Source organism: Crotalus tigris, unplaced genomic scaffold, assembly GCF_016545835.1.
Source record: "Crotalus tigris isolate CLP2741 ecotype Arizona unplaced genomic scaffold, ASM1654583v1 scf7180000018550.1270297659:1495590, whole genome shotgun sequence".
In the NCBI taxonomy this organism is placed as follows: domain Eukaryota; kingdom Metazoa; phylum Chordata; class Lepidosauria; order Squamata; family Viperidae; genus Crotalus; species Crotalus tigris.
In genome coordinates this window covers 486,368-502,531 of record NW_024097073.1, presented here as the reverse complement: position 1 = coordinate 502,531, position 16,164 = coordinate 486,368, and the positions used below count along the sequence as shown (strand labels likewise).

At 39.4% G+C, this 16,164-nt stretch overlaps 2 protein-coding genes and 1 long non-coding RNA gene across 3 annotated transcripts; 2 read left to right on the top strand and 1 right to left on the bottom strand.

Moving 5' to 3' along the window:
• Positions 1-744: 744 nt before the first annotated feature.
• MTCH2 (mitochondrial carrier 2) lies at positions 745-14,607 on the bottom strand. Its single transcript, XM_039354370.1, has 13 exons — positions 13,333-14,607; positions 11,246-11,330; positions 10,145-10,251; positions 9,144-9,170; positions 8,889-8,945; positions 7,890-7,947; positions 6,704-6,755; positions 6,447-6,506; positions 5,985-6,078; positions 4,877-4,924; positions 4,359-4,426; positions 3,053-3,128; positions 745-2,778 (listed from the first exon to the last, which is right to left on the bottom strand). Exons 1-13 carry the CDS (start codon positions 13,813-13,815, stop codon positions 2,692-2,694), a joined length of 1,302 nt encoding a protein of 433 aa, XP_039210304.1. The 5' UTR covers positions 13,816-14,607; the 3' UTR covers positions 745-2,691.
• LOC120312970 (phospholipase A2 crotoxin basic subunit CBb-like) lies at positions 11,353-13,326 on the top strand. The gene has a single exon (XM_039354372.1). It carries the CDS (start codon positions 12,384-12,386, stop codon positions 12,900-12,902), a length of 519 nt encoding a protein of 172 aa, XP_039210306.1. The 5' UTR covers positions 11,353-12,383; the 3' UTR covers positions 12,903-13,326.
• LOC120312971 lies at positions 13,821-15,169 on the top strand. The gene is made up of 2 exons (XR_005558002.1): positions 13,821-13,959; positions 14,607-15,169. It is a non-coding gene; the product is annotated as an uncharacterized LOC120312971 (long non-coding RNA).
• Positions 15,170-16,164: the final 995 nt, after the last annotated feature.

Genomic DNA, 16,164 nt, shown 5'->3' with positions numbered 1-16,164 from the left:
AAATTTAGAACCAAATTTTATCTTGAGGAGCAAGTTTTAAGTATCCAGGCTGGTTTCCTCTCAGTTTTCCTCTGAACATTGTAGATGCTCCTTCTGGGATAGTGCCAGATTAGTTTTTGAACTCATGCCATGGCAAAAGCTGTATTTAGATGGCAGTAGCAGAATTAGCCAAGAAATTATATGGATTGCTCATGAAAGGATGATGTTCTGGAGAATCTATAGTAAGTGCACTGTTTATGTCACAGAAACAATAAGTTCAACAGAAAACTAGATTGTACAGTACCGTATACCATTGCAAACTATATCAGCCACCTTTCCTCTTGATATTGGATGACTTTATATTGGAATTTAATCAGTACTTTGGCTATCAAATCACAAACTGGGCTTCCCAAACCTTCCAATGACAGACAGAAATCACTGAATGAGATCTTCTGGCAGGCTGGACAGGTCAACCATGCAAGAATGTAGTTTCTTCAATATGTTCTGACATGTTAATACCACTTTGGCACAGCCATAGAAGCTTAGTAAAATGCTAAAAATACAGTTTTGGACTTCCCAAATGTTAATCCCAAATGCTGAATAGGATAAATACTGTATAACATTTGATTTCTGACCATAACCCTCAATTGATGCCTGCATTTATAAAATGCAGTGTTTGAAGATCAATGGATGTTAAGACATAGATTTCACTAGCATGAACCACTGCCCCCCCCACACAAAAAAATCATACTTCTGACAAGGTACTTTAAGAATAACTGAAGAACCATTTCTCATTTTATCAGTGAGAAGAATAAAGTCACTAGTTTTAAGCATCATACATGGGTTTGGGCTATTTAAACAAAGCCATAAAGCTCCAGACTCTTATAGGAGTCAAGGACTATCATATACCACAAGGTCTGGAGAGCACATTCAGTTGTCAAGAGTTTACCAGAAAGATATATTCCTGAGTAGGGCTTTAAGCCTCTAGCTTAATTCTTGAAGCTCTTAAACCCCTTCAAATTCTAAGCATCTTGCCCAAGTACATCCTAGCATGCCAGCAGTCATTAGCAGAATTCACAAGTATTTAAATATTTACTGTTTCTGCATTCCTCATTTCATCAATGTAACACACCATGAGTTAATTTGTCCATATGCCAAAAACAGCTAACCTGTTCTAATCCCAAAATAAAATAAAACCACCTTAAATCCCATTTAGAGGGACTGTAAAGAGCAGGCGTTTGGAAATGTAACCCTTGCTGAATTGCTGGTCATAATTATGATTTTACATTCAAACTATATGGAGGCAACAAACTTTAGAATCTGATAGCTCACAATCTAAATGCCCAACCTATTTAGAACTCCTTTGGGGACTGTGGCATGGTCAAATATGGATAATCTTCTCTTTTTTAAAAATCATAAAAAGGGACAGAAAAAGCTCTTGTTCTACCAGATAGTAACACAGATAATACAAGATGAAGACATGGGACCAAATTTATGGTCTATCTCATTGGGTAGCTGGTAGGACCATATTACAAATGTATATCAGTTATGTCCTCCAGAAACACTTATAGCTTTATTGACATTATAAAATTCTAATAGAATTTTAAGGACATATTGAATTAATCCCATAACATTCTGCACTGCCAGTAAGTTTCATGATCACATTTTTGAACAGCATTATTTTCCAGGCACAACTATAAGGGTAACCTCACCTCTTCTGGAATCTCATGTACCCAAAGTATCCTACTTCGTACCTTTCCATCCTGTGGCAGAATAGTCACCATCAAAAGATGCTTATTTATTTAGAGCGTCCACATGAATGCCAGATGAAAGGCTTTTGACTGAAATATTGCACAGAATTCAATTTAGAGTAAAGCTATCCCTCTATAGGATTATTTGTGGGCAGAATGGGAGAAAAACAAGTGAGGCAGCTTTCTCTCCATAACAACAGATCTTCCTTTTTTAAACATTTGTGTTGTCTCTGGAAGAAAATTTCTTAATTTTCATACTGTGATCTATTGAAAACGGCATCTCCTTTCAATGGGCATCAAGAGTAAAGCTCCCTCAATCATTTTGCAGAAAAAGTGAAAGATGTTTTCTGAATCTGCTCAGTGGCCGAACACAGGCTCTGGCTGCTTCTTGGTAACGCTGAACCTTCTTGTATAGACAAGAAGACTCATCTTCTGGGCTTAACTAAAGCGAAGTTTAACAATAAGTTTGAAAGAATGAAGACTGAGAAAGGACTGTGTCCCTGGGTAAGGAAAAAAGAATTGGTCCACATTCCCCAAACTGATCTAGAAGCTGCAAATAAAAGGCACAAGCCAAACAGAACCCACCTCGTTCCACCAGCAGCTTGTTTCTATAGCTTTGCCCCCAAGTCGCAGTAATACCTGGTAGTATAGCAAGAACATGAGGGGGCGAGAGTGTTCCCGACACAGATGTTTTTCTCTGGAGAAAGTTAAAAAAATATCCCTATTCACAAGCCTCCAATCCCCACCCCACCCCCCGCCCGCCAAGTGTGGCAGCTTTTTGGCAATTACCCCAATGTTTCAGAGGTGGGAACAGGATTTCCCCTTTTACTTTTGTCATTAAGTCATGCTCACAGTCAAGTCCATTTCCCAAGGTTAAATGATTATTTTTAAAAAAACTGTATAGAAATCAACACACTGCCATCATTCTGTGTATCTGGAGCAGCCACAAAAGGCTGTGGACTCATTGAAATCTCTTCTCTTCCCACACGTATCGTTTTCCTGCAGGCACCTTCCGGAAAAACAGGCTGTTGCCTCGGCTCATGTTGCCCTAAATGAGAAGAAAATGAAGCAGGTGAGAGTCTCGTAGAGAGAGCATCGTGGCTTTCTGAAATTCACGCACTATACAGCAGCTGAGGTTTGAGGGCCAGCTAATATGCAATTAGTGAGTGTGGGGGGGGGAGGAGTGTAAGCTACAGCAGGACAACTTTTTTTACTTAGATGGTAGGTATGCCCAAAAGAGGGACTCTGCCTTCTCAATTCTATACCCATATCCAAGCAAAACATCAGGATCCTGCAAGGAAGGACAGACATTTTAGACATACCTCCCGATGCAGCTGGCTCCAGCAATGTAACCAGGAGGTGTACGCTGGTGCATAAGGTGGGAGGCCAGCAGCGAGCCTAGAAAATAGAAAGCAAGGCTTACAGAATTCACTCACTACCAGGTTTCAGTGCCAGGCGCCTGTTTGAATATCACAGCTTAGATGCCATTTCCAGCCCAGCCTTTTTTGCTGCACAAGGAAACGGGATCAAGCAGGAGCTAAGGTGATTGAGGCAAAACTCAACAGGTAGCCTGACAGAAAACTGCCTTGTGCAACTGGCTTCTGTATGGCAGAGCAGTCTAATAATCGACACATTATTTACAATGGAAGGGACAGAAATTATAACTTAGCAAATTAGCAACCACAAACTAAAAGTTGTCCTCACCATTCCATATCGGCATTTGGAATGCCACTATGAAATTGACTGTATCATAAGAGTTAACAAACAGAAATATTTCTTAACATATTGTTATTGGCTTAGGCTGTGCATACTCACCTTACAGTAGGTTATACTAAGCTAACCTGCATTTATTTCTGAACAGCCACCAAAGTGCAGATAAGAGTTAAATGGAATTCGCACATGGGTGGAAAGCTCTGAACAGTGGATATTTGGCACAAATGAGAGGACTTTCATTTTCATAACCTACTGTTGATTTTACTGCAAAGATCTCACTGGTCAAAACTGGAATGTGAAACCGAAAAGATCTGATCCCACAAATTTGGAATTTATCTTTTTATTAGCAGAACTATTGCCACAGAATAATGTATTACAGGAAAGAAACACAATCCAGGCAGTTTCTGGCTCCAGAGTTATTCCTAAAAACTTTAAAGTAGATTCCCATTCCATACAATTGGACAATACCAAATGAAAAAGTCCAAACTATTTTCAATACTTTATATGCTTATATAATGAATTTCTAAAAGTGTGCTGGATTTGCGGCAACCCACAAATCTTAAAAAAAATTTTTTAAACCCGTAGCTCTTTCTCCAGCCGCAAATATTTTGGTTTTAGGCAGGGCACTATAAAATAAGTACAGGGCACTGTACTTTTAAATTAAAACTTTTGAGTTCTTTTAGTCATCCCAACAACCTCCTATAAAAAAGTCACAAACTTTTTTTAGCTGGGTTGGCTATGGTATGAACATTCCGAAGAGCAATTACTGAAAACACAAACATTGTGGCAAGGCACAGCATACTGCTAAAATTCTCAATAATTATTGAAGAAAGAGGCCTGAAAAATAAAACTGAGTTTTGTGTGCTGTGCATTTCAAAAGAAAACCAAGAGAGAGAAAAGAAAGTGTGCACTTACCCACAGCTATTAACGGCCATCAGGTTTGAAACAAGTACGAAGGGGTAGGTTAGCATACTGGTAAAGAACTGAAAGTACAATACAGCATGATGTATCAGTGAAAAAGTATATGCCACCACTCTTTCCTCACCCATTAGGCTGAGGACTAGATAATGACAGAATCACCACTAACTATGCCCCGTACAGAACAGCAACTTGATGGACTTAACAGAAGGATAAACTCTTACACTGATAACAAAGCAAAGGAAAGCAAAAGACTGGCAATTATTTAGCTAAGCCCCCAAAGTAATCTGAACCTAGCAACAACATTTGATACATCTCTAGTGAAGAAGTAGTAAATTCCAATGTTGGACAGAGATTCTGAAGGCTGAAAATTGAAAGTTAAATACCATTCTCTAGCATCCCTCACAAGACCACCAGGACTAAAGGTTTAAAAGTGAGTTATGAGGCTTGTGGTCCTCTCAGAACCTTTTCCCTTTTATCTATATCAAAGAAAATAAGACAAATTATACACTCACTCCAGTGACAGCCTGAGAGTAACCCTTCATCTCAGTCATGGTGGAGACCTAGAAAGAAGATTCATCAATAAAACACATATTCCTCAGTGACAGCGGTCATTCCCAACTTTTGACACAGAGCTAAAGACAATGCCTCCCAGGACTGCAAGGCTTCGGGTTCAAGGCAAAGAGATGTTTCAGTGCATGCAACAGTCTAAACACAGCCCTGTCCACAACTTCTTATCCCCACAGAGTTTTTTTCTTAGGGTCATACAGCAGCCATTGAAGGCAATTGGGTTTCTTTAAGAAGGTGCTGCAAGGGACTACATTTATTTATTCCCCCTGAGTGCTTCCAAATGACCTTTTGCTTTTGTAACCAAAATGCATTGCCTGAGAAAGCCAACTTATCCGCACAAGAAGATGTGGTACTAATATCTATTAGAATATGTATAGGTTCTTAACAGCCACACGTGTAGGTTGTGAACAGAGAAAATACTTGACTTAGTTAATACTCATGAGCTGGGATGTGTAAAGCATTCTTTGCACAGGCCATCCTATGCCTGAACCCAATAATGTGGGTGATTTGTGCCTGAACCATAATCCAAATTTTTCATCCTGACACAGAACTGAGCATTTTGTATTTGGCTTGGAAATCACCCCAAGGGAACTGTGCTCCATGTGGGGTATTAGGCATCTGGACATCAGCAGCGGCACAGCAGCAGCTAAATGGAGGGATGCAAGCTGCTGGGAAGCTGCAGGGGCAGACAAGTGAACAAGAGGGGAAAGAAGGATGAGGTATATCAGTCTTGTCTTCTTGCCCTAAAAGATTACCTCAAATTTATTTTTGCTAGAGCCCAGAACAAACCTCGGAGTATCAGGTTTTAGTTCTGCTGAGCCATGGACCACTCAGAATAGTTTGATAGAAAGAGAAACTGTTTGTTCCATGTATGTATGAAACAAACTACATTTTTCATTTTATGCATGTCTTTTGAGGATGCTGCAGCACAGTGAGAATAGGCACCTTCAAGGCCAATACCAGAAAATTGCACTATGCTTTAAAACCAAATAGAGCTCAGCAGTCATTGCAGCTTCAACTAAGCACATAGCACTCTACAAGCAGAACACTTACCCCATTCTCCAGTGCATAAGTATTGATGAGGTAGGCCAGTATATTACAAAGCCACAAGGACAGGATGTCTCCAAGAAGGCGAGGAATCAGGCCCCTGAAACGAAAACAGCTGACTGGTAATAAAACTGGATAACTTCAACACTAACATGTCAACATACTTGCTCACATGGCAGGAAACTGGTCAATCCTGTGCAAGACTAGGATGAGCAACACCAAGAAAAACCACCATTTTTGCCACCCAGCTTGGGATGGCGCATTGCCTAAGAATTCTGCTTCGCCTAAAACATCCAATCAGATGCCTTATGAAAGCAAGCAAATAATAGCCTTTCTCCAGTAACTAATACAATACGCAGTGGCATTCTGTGCTCATTCTGAGAAAATCCTAGATAAAATCCATCTTATCCCCGCACTAGCTATCATGGCACGAATAAATGGTAAAAACGCACTCTAAAAAGCACTCACGCAAAAAATCCAAAGATGCCCTCTTCCTGGTAAATGGTGACGAAAGAGCTAAACACTCCGCTGAAAATTGAAGGGGAAAACAATCCATCAAGACTCTACAAGTAACATGTGGTTTCCTTTCCCACAGACACCATTACTAATTACAACAACAGAACCCTTCTGACATCATACATTAATTTATTTCCCAGGCCTCAGTTTCATCCATTGTATGGCTTAAAATCCCAATGAAACCAATTTCATTGCAAATATGTGTATACCTGTACTTAGTCTCTCTGCCAATGAATTGCACCATACACCTCAAGGTGATCACTAAAGAACAAAGAGAGTCAAAAGCGAAAAACTATTGTTAAGGAAGACCTCACCTGTACTCCGTCCATTTGCATTTATACAGGAGCATATAATCCCAACATTTTTAACTCAAGGTGAATCCAGGCATAATAGCTACAACCATGAATGGTACAGCCTATCTGATAAAGTGGATGCAATGTGTGGGTTGAAATAGAGCTCATTTTGAAAATGTCAGGTTCAGCATCTAGGATTCTTTTGGAGCTGAAATAATCAGATTATGGCCAAGAATTTTACTCAGCTGAGGCTGGAATGTCCATTACAGCCATTCCTATATATGGCTCATCTGACAACAATATCTTCCTGAATTAAACTGTATCTGGATTACTGCAGTGGCATTTTACAATTATTAGGAAATCAGACTGGATAAAATCTTGTGGCCAGGGTGTTCTGAGGTACTGCATTTGGGAGACATAAAACTCTTACTGAATCAGCTATTCTAGCTCAGTTCAAAGTGCTATGAGAAGAGATCTCTTTCTGTTGGAGGAAACTTGAGATTAAGGACACCAACAGAACTACCCTACCCCATATTGCCTGCCCACCTTTTCAAGTTATCATCAAAGATCTTCTTGCGTATTGCAACACCTCTAGAAAGCCATTTCACTGAGGCCCAGGAGAAGAGGGCCTTTCCATTAGCTGCACTCCTGCCACATCCTCCTCAGCTCAGTTCCTCTCATTGCCTCTCTTCAAAGGACATCCTCAAGCATAGCCAGAGTCTTGATTTGATTATTATAGGTTTGACTGTTATGGTTAAATTGTGTGTTCACAGTCATTTATCTTTTTAATTCGTTGCTGGCTCCAGTGTATTTGATTACATGGCGGTTTTTAACCCTTCACCTTGTTAGCTAGTTAAAGCTCGCTGAGGAAGATAGGGTGGAAATGTTTCCAATAGTTCATTATCAATCACTGCCAATTGTTTGCGACTTAAAAGCAATGAAGTGGTAAGAACATAACAGGGAAGGTTTAGGATATAGCCATCTCCTGCCTTAATGCACAACCAAAAAACTGATGGTAAAGGGGAGAGAGGTTTTTTTTTTCTGTATCTAGGAGTTGCAACAATACGTTTGAAACTGAACTGACAGATTAATCCATACATACCATGAAATGGGTGGGTGACTAGTGTAGCAGCAGAACGTGCAATCATCTCTTGAGAGGTCTAAGGTGAAAAACAGAAGAAGAAAGGTTAGCCAAAGAAAGGTTAGCCAAGATGTCCCATCTACACAGATTCCAGTAAAGGATTAAATAACTGTTACTCATCATATAATTTGAAGTATTAAGATTAAACATTTTCATTCATTATCATTGCTCTATAGATCGATCTGTTTCAACCACATTTTCAGTTACTTAAGAAAAAAGTCATTGCCCTGCTATCACCTTAGATCAGGGGTAGGCAACCTTGGCTCTTTTATGATTCGTGGACTTCAACTCCCAGAATTCCTGAGCCAGCATGGCTCAGCTTGGAAACCTCTCCCTTTCCCCTCAGCATGGCTGGCTCAGGAATTCTGGGAGTTGAAGTCCACGAGTCATAAAAGAGCCAAGGCTGCCTACCCCTGCCTTAGACAAATATATCCCAATATGTCCCATCTAAAGAATTTCAGTGAGCAGGGTCAAGGAGAAGAGCCTTTTCCACTATGGATCCCTACCCTGAGAAACACTCTACTACTGAAGATTAGAACTGCTCCCCCCTTCTGACTTTCCCAGAAGGGTATTAAACCTTAGTTTTGCTGGTTGGGCAGGGCTCTGAGGGGGCACTCACCACTGGAGATGGTTGACAGGGTAAGCAGATCTCATCCTCAAGTGGCCCATTTCCTTGGTTCTAATTTTTATATAGCTTTTATATAGCTCTGACAGCAAAGAAACATCTCACTTCTATACTTTCCTAGGCTAACAAGATATTCATGCTTCTCAACTTCATTATGATACAATCTATAGTGTAGGCAAACAGGATGTTGCCTCCTATCTCCTGGTTTCAGAAACAAACAGATTACCATTCCAATTATCCACCAGCCAACAGATTTGGCAGGTGCCAGGTCAGGAATGCTCTTCTGCATTATCCACAGCCAGCCAATCCCCTGATAAATGAATCCCATATCTTACCTCCTTAATGACTTGATCCAGAGAGGATCCAGATTCTTTGCAAGTATTCCCTAATTCCTAAAAAGGCAGAAAAAAGCCAGTCTCAAAAACCATCATGTATGGGATCCTCAATCCCCAATACCAAGTATACTATCAATTTTATTTATGCATTCTGCAGTCTTCCATTCCCACAGACTGCACTACAGAACACAGACATGCTCTATGAACTTTAATTTCAAAAAGGAGTTTTATTTATGAACAGACTTTATAACATACCTCACTTTGGTCAGCATTCTGGCATTGCTAGATAGAAAATAATATACAACTATAAGCTCATAATTTATCTCTTCAATCTTTTATTACCAATAGCATTACATGTACATAATTGCACTTACATTCCTTTCCCATCCTGCTCCTAAGCTTCTTTACTTCACTGGTAAGCTCTGTAGACCAAATTACATTGGCCCATACATTCTATAACATATCACTAAAGCACCAAAGGCACCATAAACAAGAATTACAAATTCAACACATAGCTTACCCAGTCAATGAAGAATGCAAACACACAAACTCTGTCAAAATGTAAATCTGACAGAACAGCTCAGTTTCAGAGGAAAAAAAGCCATTGAAGCACTCCTAAGGTCTTAAGTGCAGGTGGGTCATCAAACACCTGAATTCTGATCACATGACCCCAGGAGGACTGCAATGGCTGTAACTTCAGGGACTAGGCATAAGTACCATTTGATCAGCACTGCTGTAACTTCTAATGGTCACTGAATGAATAGTTGTTAAGAGAGGACTACCTGTAGCATAACTTGTGTGCTTCGTATTTGTTCCAATATGTAACCTAGCACCACCATTATAAGCTGGCCTAACAAAATAATTGAAGCTGCAATCCAGATAGATCACAGAAATGTTTAAATATTTTACATTAAAATCAATAAAATCTGTACACGCTAGGAATAAAAGGCTTTGATGATCAAAGGACTGAACATCAAACTAGTTCAGTGCTAGGAGCTTTGAGCTGTGACATACAATTCTGGCTTGCAGAATGAATGCAAATCACAGGTAGAGATATGGAATGAACAATAAACTGGACTAGGCTGAAAAAAATAGAACCTTATCCATGTGTTGGGTTTTCAGTGACAATTTCTGCCATAAGAAAGTTGTTAAGAGGTTATTTACAAAATTCAAGCAAAAATGGTCTACATTATAAAGCATTTGAAATCTGAACTATTTTGTATATTAAAACAATATACAGTCAAATTATAAAGTACCTGTAAAACTTTACTGTGTACTACAGTGCCAATGGCTCCTGAGCAGAGTCTAGGAGCCAAACCTTTGAAGAGTCCAGCCCTCCCATCAATCTTCATAATGTGTTTTGCTGAAAACAGAAACAGAGGTAAGCATTTGTCCCATTATTCACCCTTCTCCCCCAAGTGCCACATATCTGAATCTATCTCATGCTAGAAAATTCTAGTTTAATTCTGTTTAATGCTATCTTAGAAATTTTGATATTAAGTACATTCATGCCATTGAAATATGCATTGACTGCACATAACATCTGCAGCAACAGAATCATATCACGTACACTAGTCCTTACCAGACTCTATTATCCACTATAGCAAGGATGAGCAATCTATAGCTCTCCTTATCAACTCTCAACTCTTATTACTTGGACCAGCATTAAGAAGTAATAAGAATTGTAATCCCCAAACATCTGGCGCCCCATTATCTTGTCATCCCTGCTCAACAGTAACAAGAACTATGAGCAAAGTTAAAAAATAACTGGCTTCTTTGAGTAAACATATGAAGAAACAACAGATGGAAATTCAGTGCCTATCATTAGAGAAATGCATGAAGAAAAATCAAATCATGAACAGGCAACCAAGTGAGGGTTTAACCTCAAAATAGCCGAAGACTAGAAACCTATAGTTCAAAACAGATACTCAATCCCCATATTAAACAGGGATTTTTTAAAAAGTTACTGTATAAGCTACACACTGGGGGAAAATGTGGCATTGCTATAATATGCATATGCATTTGTAAATCAAATTAAAAATATGGTGCTTGAAAAGATTCTAAGCCCAGGAAGAAATGTTGACTAAACATTACTAACAAAACACTGCTTACTACCTGGAATTCAAAAGTGAATATAGATACAGTTTTGACATTCTTTTTAAATATCCATTTTAGATATGCACTATATTGTTAACTAACTATACTTTTCAAAAGTTATCTTTTGCAAAATCTATTATACTATATCTGATAAAAGTCTTATTCAAAGGCATGCATTTTTCACATACACATCAGTAACTACAGCAATCCTACTGTGTTTTAGGCAGTTTATTTACAAAATACATACATTATATACTCACCATAAGCAAAGAGACCAGGCAGTTGATAGACTTGCCGACCAAAAATATTTCTTCCCAGAGTTGGAGGGAGGGGTTCATATCCCATCTTTGAAATAAAAGATGTTCATCCACAATGAACATTATAGCCTACAAATTGAACATTCTCTCAAAGAAATAGTCAACATGCTTTTTCACACGATTAACACAATTATTTCATTAACAAGTTCTTTCTTGTACCAGTGCTTGAAGTATCAATACCAAAAGCACTATTTCTATTGGTTGTGATTTTAGAATATATGACCAGTACTGATGTAATCTGCAATTCAGTACATTGGATAATAACATTGTTTATTATATGACAAATTTAGAACTCTAGTGCAAATATATGTCTCCTCCAAACAATCTTTATCTTCCTTAATTTCAAATAAAATCTAACCACTTCTTACTCTTTTGCAGTATTTTGCTATTAAGATTAAAGCAAAAAATTTCCCTTAATATATCCTGTTACCTCGTATTGTGACTGGGATGGTTAAGTTATAAAACAATTAGGTGATTAATTCTTAAGATGAAACTTCTTTGGTGATTCATTGATTGATTTGCTAGGAGCATGGCAGACACACACATTCCAATTCACAACACAAATTATTTAGGAGATTTAGCAGAAAATATTATTAGCAAGCAACTACCAAGTTTTCTGATTTCTCAAAGTATACGTGTACTCCTCATAAAGAGAATGTTTTCCATACAAAAACAGTCAGATGTTCCCCTGGTTCTGAGTGGCCTTTGGTGGACAGTTATACCATTAACAAGTGTCTTTACAAATTTAAGGTTCAAAGATTAAGGTCAAATATCCTTTGTACTTTTGATTAGAAGTTCTTGTTCTGAAAGCACATTATACAGGAAGACTGTTGTTCTTACAAAACTATGATTTTTAACCAAGAATGAAATAAATATAAAGGCGCAACATGCCAGAAACAACAACCAATGTTACTAAATAAAGAAGTCTGAAATTACTGAGAAGTGGTCTGGGAGTGTCTGTGACACTGCCAATTAGAGTAAGAGACTTAAACATGAGGTTCATACAAAACTAGAAAAGTGATTGGAATTTTGAAAATCGGCTCACTTGCAAAGATAACTGAGTGGGACAAACAAATTTGAAATGGCTTCTGCAATGAAGACTGCCCTATGGCTTACAGTAGGACTTTTATTCCTGGAAGAATTTAAACAAAGTGTAAGCAGTAAACGAGAAAAGCGCAGTGTCATGGATATGATTTTGACTTTGTGGTGTTATCGGGATCGTCTGAAAATCCCACTGCTAGCACTCAACCTATACGGCTGCCACTGTGGAACAGGCGGCTTTGGAAAACCTCTGGATGCAGTGGATCGCTGCTGTTTCTTGCATGACTGCTGTTATCGTCACACCAGGCTCTCTCTGAAATGTCACAAGAGGGTAAAATGGCAGCGCTACAAACTGCTGTGTAAAACATCCGAGACAGAGTGCGGGTCAAAAAGCATCTGTGGCAGAACAGCGTGCGAGTGTGACAAGCAACTGGCAGAATGCCTCACGGCAGCAAAACCTCAGCGGAAGCATTCTTTCTACAACAGAGAACTCTGCAAAGGGTCTAAGGGCACTTGTCCCATCATGCACCACCATAACTGGACTAAAATCCTGCATTAAGGAAGTTTCTGCTATTACTCGATTGCAAAGCAAGGTTCTTGGAAAAATTAACCTCATCTCTGACAATATTGATGTTTCTAGGCAAGAGGAACAGATCGCAGAGGGGCTCCGAATAGAAGTGGGGGCAGGGGGGAGAGACCATCGGGAAGAGCCGATTCGTGTATATATATCGGTGGCTTCTTTATTACTTGTAGATCAGCGACTGTATTCACATCGGAACAAGAGAAGAGTTGACCATCCAAGCCAAAGACAAATAAAAGGCCCCGAGGGTTGGGGTGAGCCTACTACGGCGAGGGTGGACAGCGACCCGGAGAAGAGCGATCGCCGACGAGAAAGCAACGTCAATCTCCCCGAAGAGTGCGTCCCTCCCGGGCGTCCCCCTCTCACGCTCTCGCACGAGAGGAAAAGCCGGCGGGGCCAAAGGTCTCACCTGCACTAGCACCTTCACGTACATAAGCGGCTGCGAGAGCACCGTGAGGCCGGAGCCCAGCAGCACCTGGGAGGTCGTGTCCGCCATGCTGCAGCCGCACCGGGCTCCGCCGCGGGAGGGGGCAGCGGAAGAAGGAGCCGTGACCTGCGGCGGAGGACAAAAAAAGAGTCTCCTACCGCCGCTTCTTCGTTCCCTCTTTCGACCAGTTCCGGGTCCAAATGGTTCCGGTTTCCGCCACCTGCAGGGCAAGTTAGGCCCGATGTGGGGTGGGGAGGAGCCGCCGCCTATAAAATCGGATCTTCCGATTTTTTTTTTAAAGAAATGTGACGAATCCTCATTGGCCCAGATTCCCTTAATCGAATTATAGATCCGTGTTTTGAAAGGTGTCTTGGGAACGGCGATGGCGGTCAGCTGCACAAATTTGGTGTTTCTGCCGATCTGGCCTCGCCTTTGTATTTCGCTCTGAGGCTCCCCAACTCGCATTTAAAACGAAAAAAAAAAATTTCCATCGCCCAATGAAAAACGGGGCGTTTTGGAGTCAGGGGAACCACCCGCGCTCTTCTTCCAGTTTCGGGGTTGTTCGTCTTGAGGTTTACGGGCTGATCTAAATTCAAAGAAAAATGCCTTGTGAGACATTTAAACTGATCGCTTTCTGTACATCTTGTTGTACGTAAAACAACCAATTGGTTCGAATGGCCAACAGAAATGCCTTCTTTGCTGGCTGTGGTCATTCTTCCTTATAGGCCTGTAGGTTTGGGCATACGAATTAAGAAATCCCTCATTGCCATTTAATTCAGTCGGATCTATTTTAAAGTAAATATGCGCAAGATTACAATAGGTGTGACCTAAACCTAATTTAGCAAAGCTCACTGTTGCTAGTCTGTGTGGCTTTCAGTAGTATTTTCAGTTTTCTCAATGATACTGTAATAAACGGCTTATTTACAGGCCAGCTGTATACTTGGCCTTTCAAAAATATTGTTGAATTCAAACAATTCAGTGTAAGTCAATAGAATATTGTTGCTTTAAATCCACATCACATGTGGGCTTTAGTAGTTTGTCATGTAGATCTCCCTGCCGTCTCCGTATATTTCTGGCATATTTCACTATACAACCCAAGCTAGTTGGAAAAATCTCTATCTGGATTTCTTGTGCAATTATAGACTTAAGTGCAGCAAATATTAAATCCTTTTACTCAACATTCATTTTCCTTTCATTTTTCTCTTCTGCTCTGGAGAGTAACAAAGTAAGAAAATCTTGTTTTCTTGTTTTTCAAGTGCCTAATACTGAATGAAAAATATGCTGTCTTCAGAACAAGTAGCAGTTGCAGCTGAACCATTCTCTACATAACTGAACCTGAAAAACTCTCTTCCCAACAAGATGACAATAATGAAAATTGTAATGTTGTGGTATGGTATGTCAAATAGATTTCTATATGGGATACAAAAGTTAAAAGTATTAAAAAGCTATTCCCAAAGATATGCAACTGTACAAGAAAAAAATGGGTGGTTGACAAGTATTTCCTTTGGCAAAAAATGTATGTTGACACAAAAAATGTAAGAAAATTGAACGATTGCTATGTATGGTCTTTTGCATGGCAATCCACTTATTTGCATTTGTATTTGATATTATATGGCTCTCTTTTCTACATGCACCCTATTCAGATGCAGGTCTCAATGTGCAAAATATAGAATGAATGAACTTTTTTTCACAATCTCTAAATGAGGACATCTGTTATTGACAAGTGATTTCAAAAGCTACATGCTATGTGAATTCATTTTTTTATCTAACATCAATGAATAGTATCCATTTTAAAATAAATAAGGAAGGTGTTTAATAATATCGTTTCCTGGATTTTATTAATTATTGGGAGTATTCATCACAATAGAGGAAGTACTGAGTGAAACATATACCCTAGGACTCAGATACAATACTAAAATGGAAGTGGGATGTTTTAAAATGTGCACCAAAAGAGATCAGGAGAGCTGCTTTTCACTAAGGACAATGAATGCATATTAACTAGTATAGGAGGAAAATTTACACTGATTTGTAAAAACAATTGACTAAACTGTGGCAACAATCCAGAGAAAAGAAATATTTTGGGAAATATTAAAAAGGCAGAATATATTTCCCCAAAGGAATAATGGAGAAGATCTTTAAAAAGGCAGACACTTCTACACACACACATACACACACAGCCAGACAACTCAGCAGAAACCAGCTTTTAAAAATGCATATGTAATAATCCATTCAGGAAGATTGGAGCCCTCCAGCTAGAAGCTGAAGAGATCAGGAAGACAAAGACTCTTAAAATACCTCACCCAAATTCTAAGGACAGGAAATATAATAGGATTTAACCCACCACCATCAGAATACAGAAAGGCACACTCAAACTCAGGCCAAAGTACATGATACAGGAAATACAAAGCCTCAGACAGGAACAGGAAACAACCTCAGAGCCCTAGAAGGTATAAAAAGCCACTCCCTACTACATGTGCTCTCTTCTTTTTCTAGAGCCATCTTTCTGTCTGGCTCTCGTCAATAAACTACAACTTTCTTTCTAAAGCAGTCTGCATGTTGTTTATTCCCGGCTTGGATTGGACCCTGATGAAGATTTTTCCTTTAACAAAGCTTTCATAAAATAGTAAGATACACTTAAGGGATACTCAGTTTTATCAATGTTAAATTCAGTTATGGCATTCTAGGTATTATATTACAGCATTCTGCACAAGCTGTGCTGCCTTACACTCTCATCATTGGAATAAAGTGGTGCCACAACACAGAAAAAGTAAGGGACTTTGCTCTGGTATCTTCAGTTAGTATCAAGGAGGACTG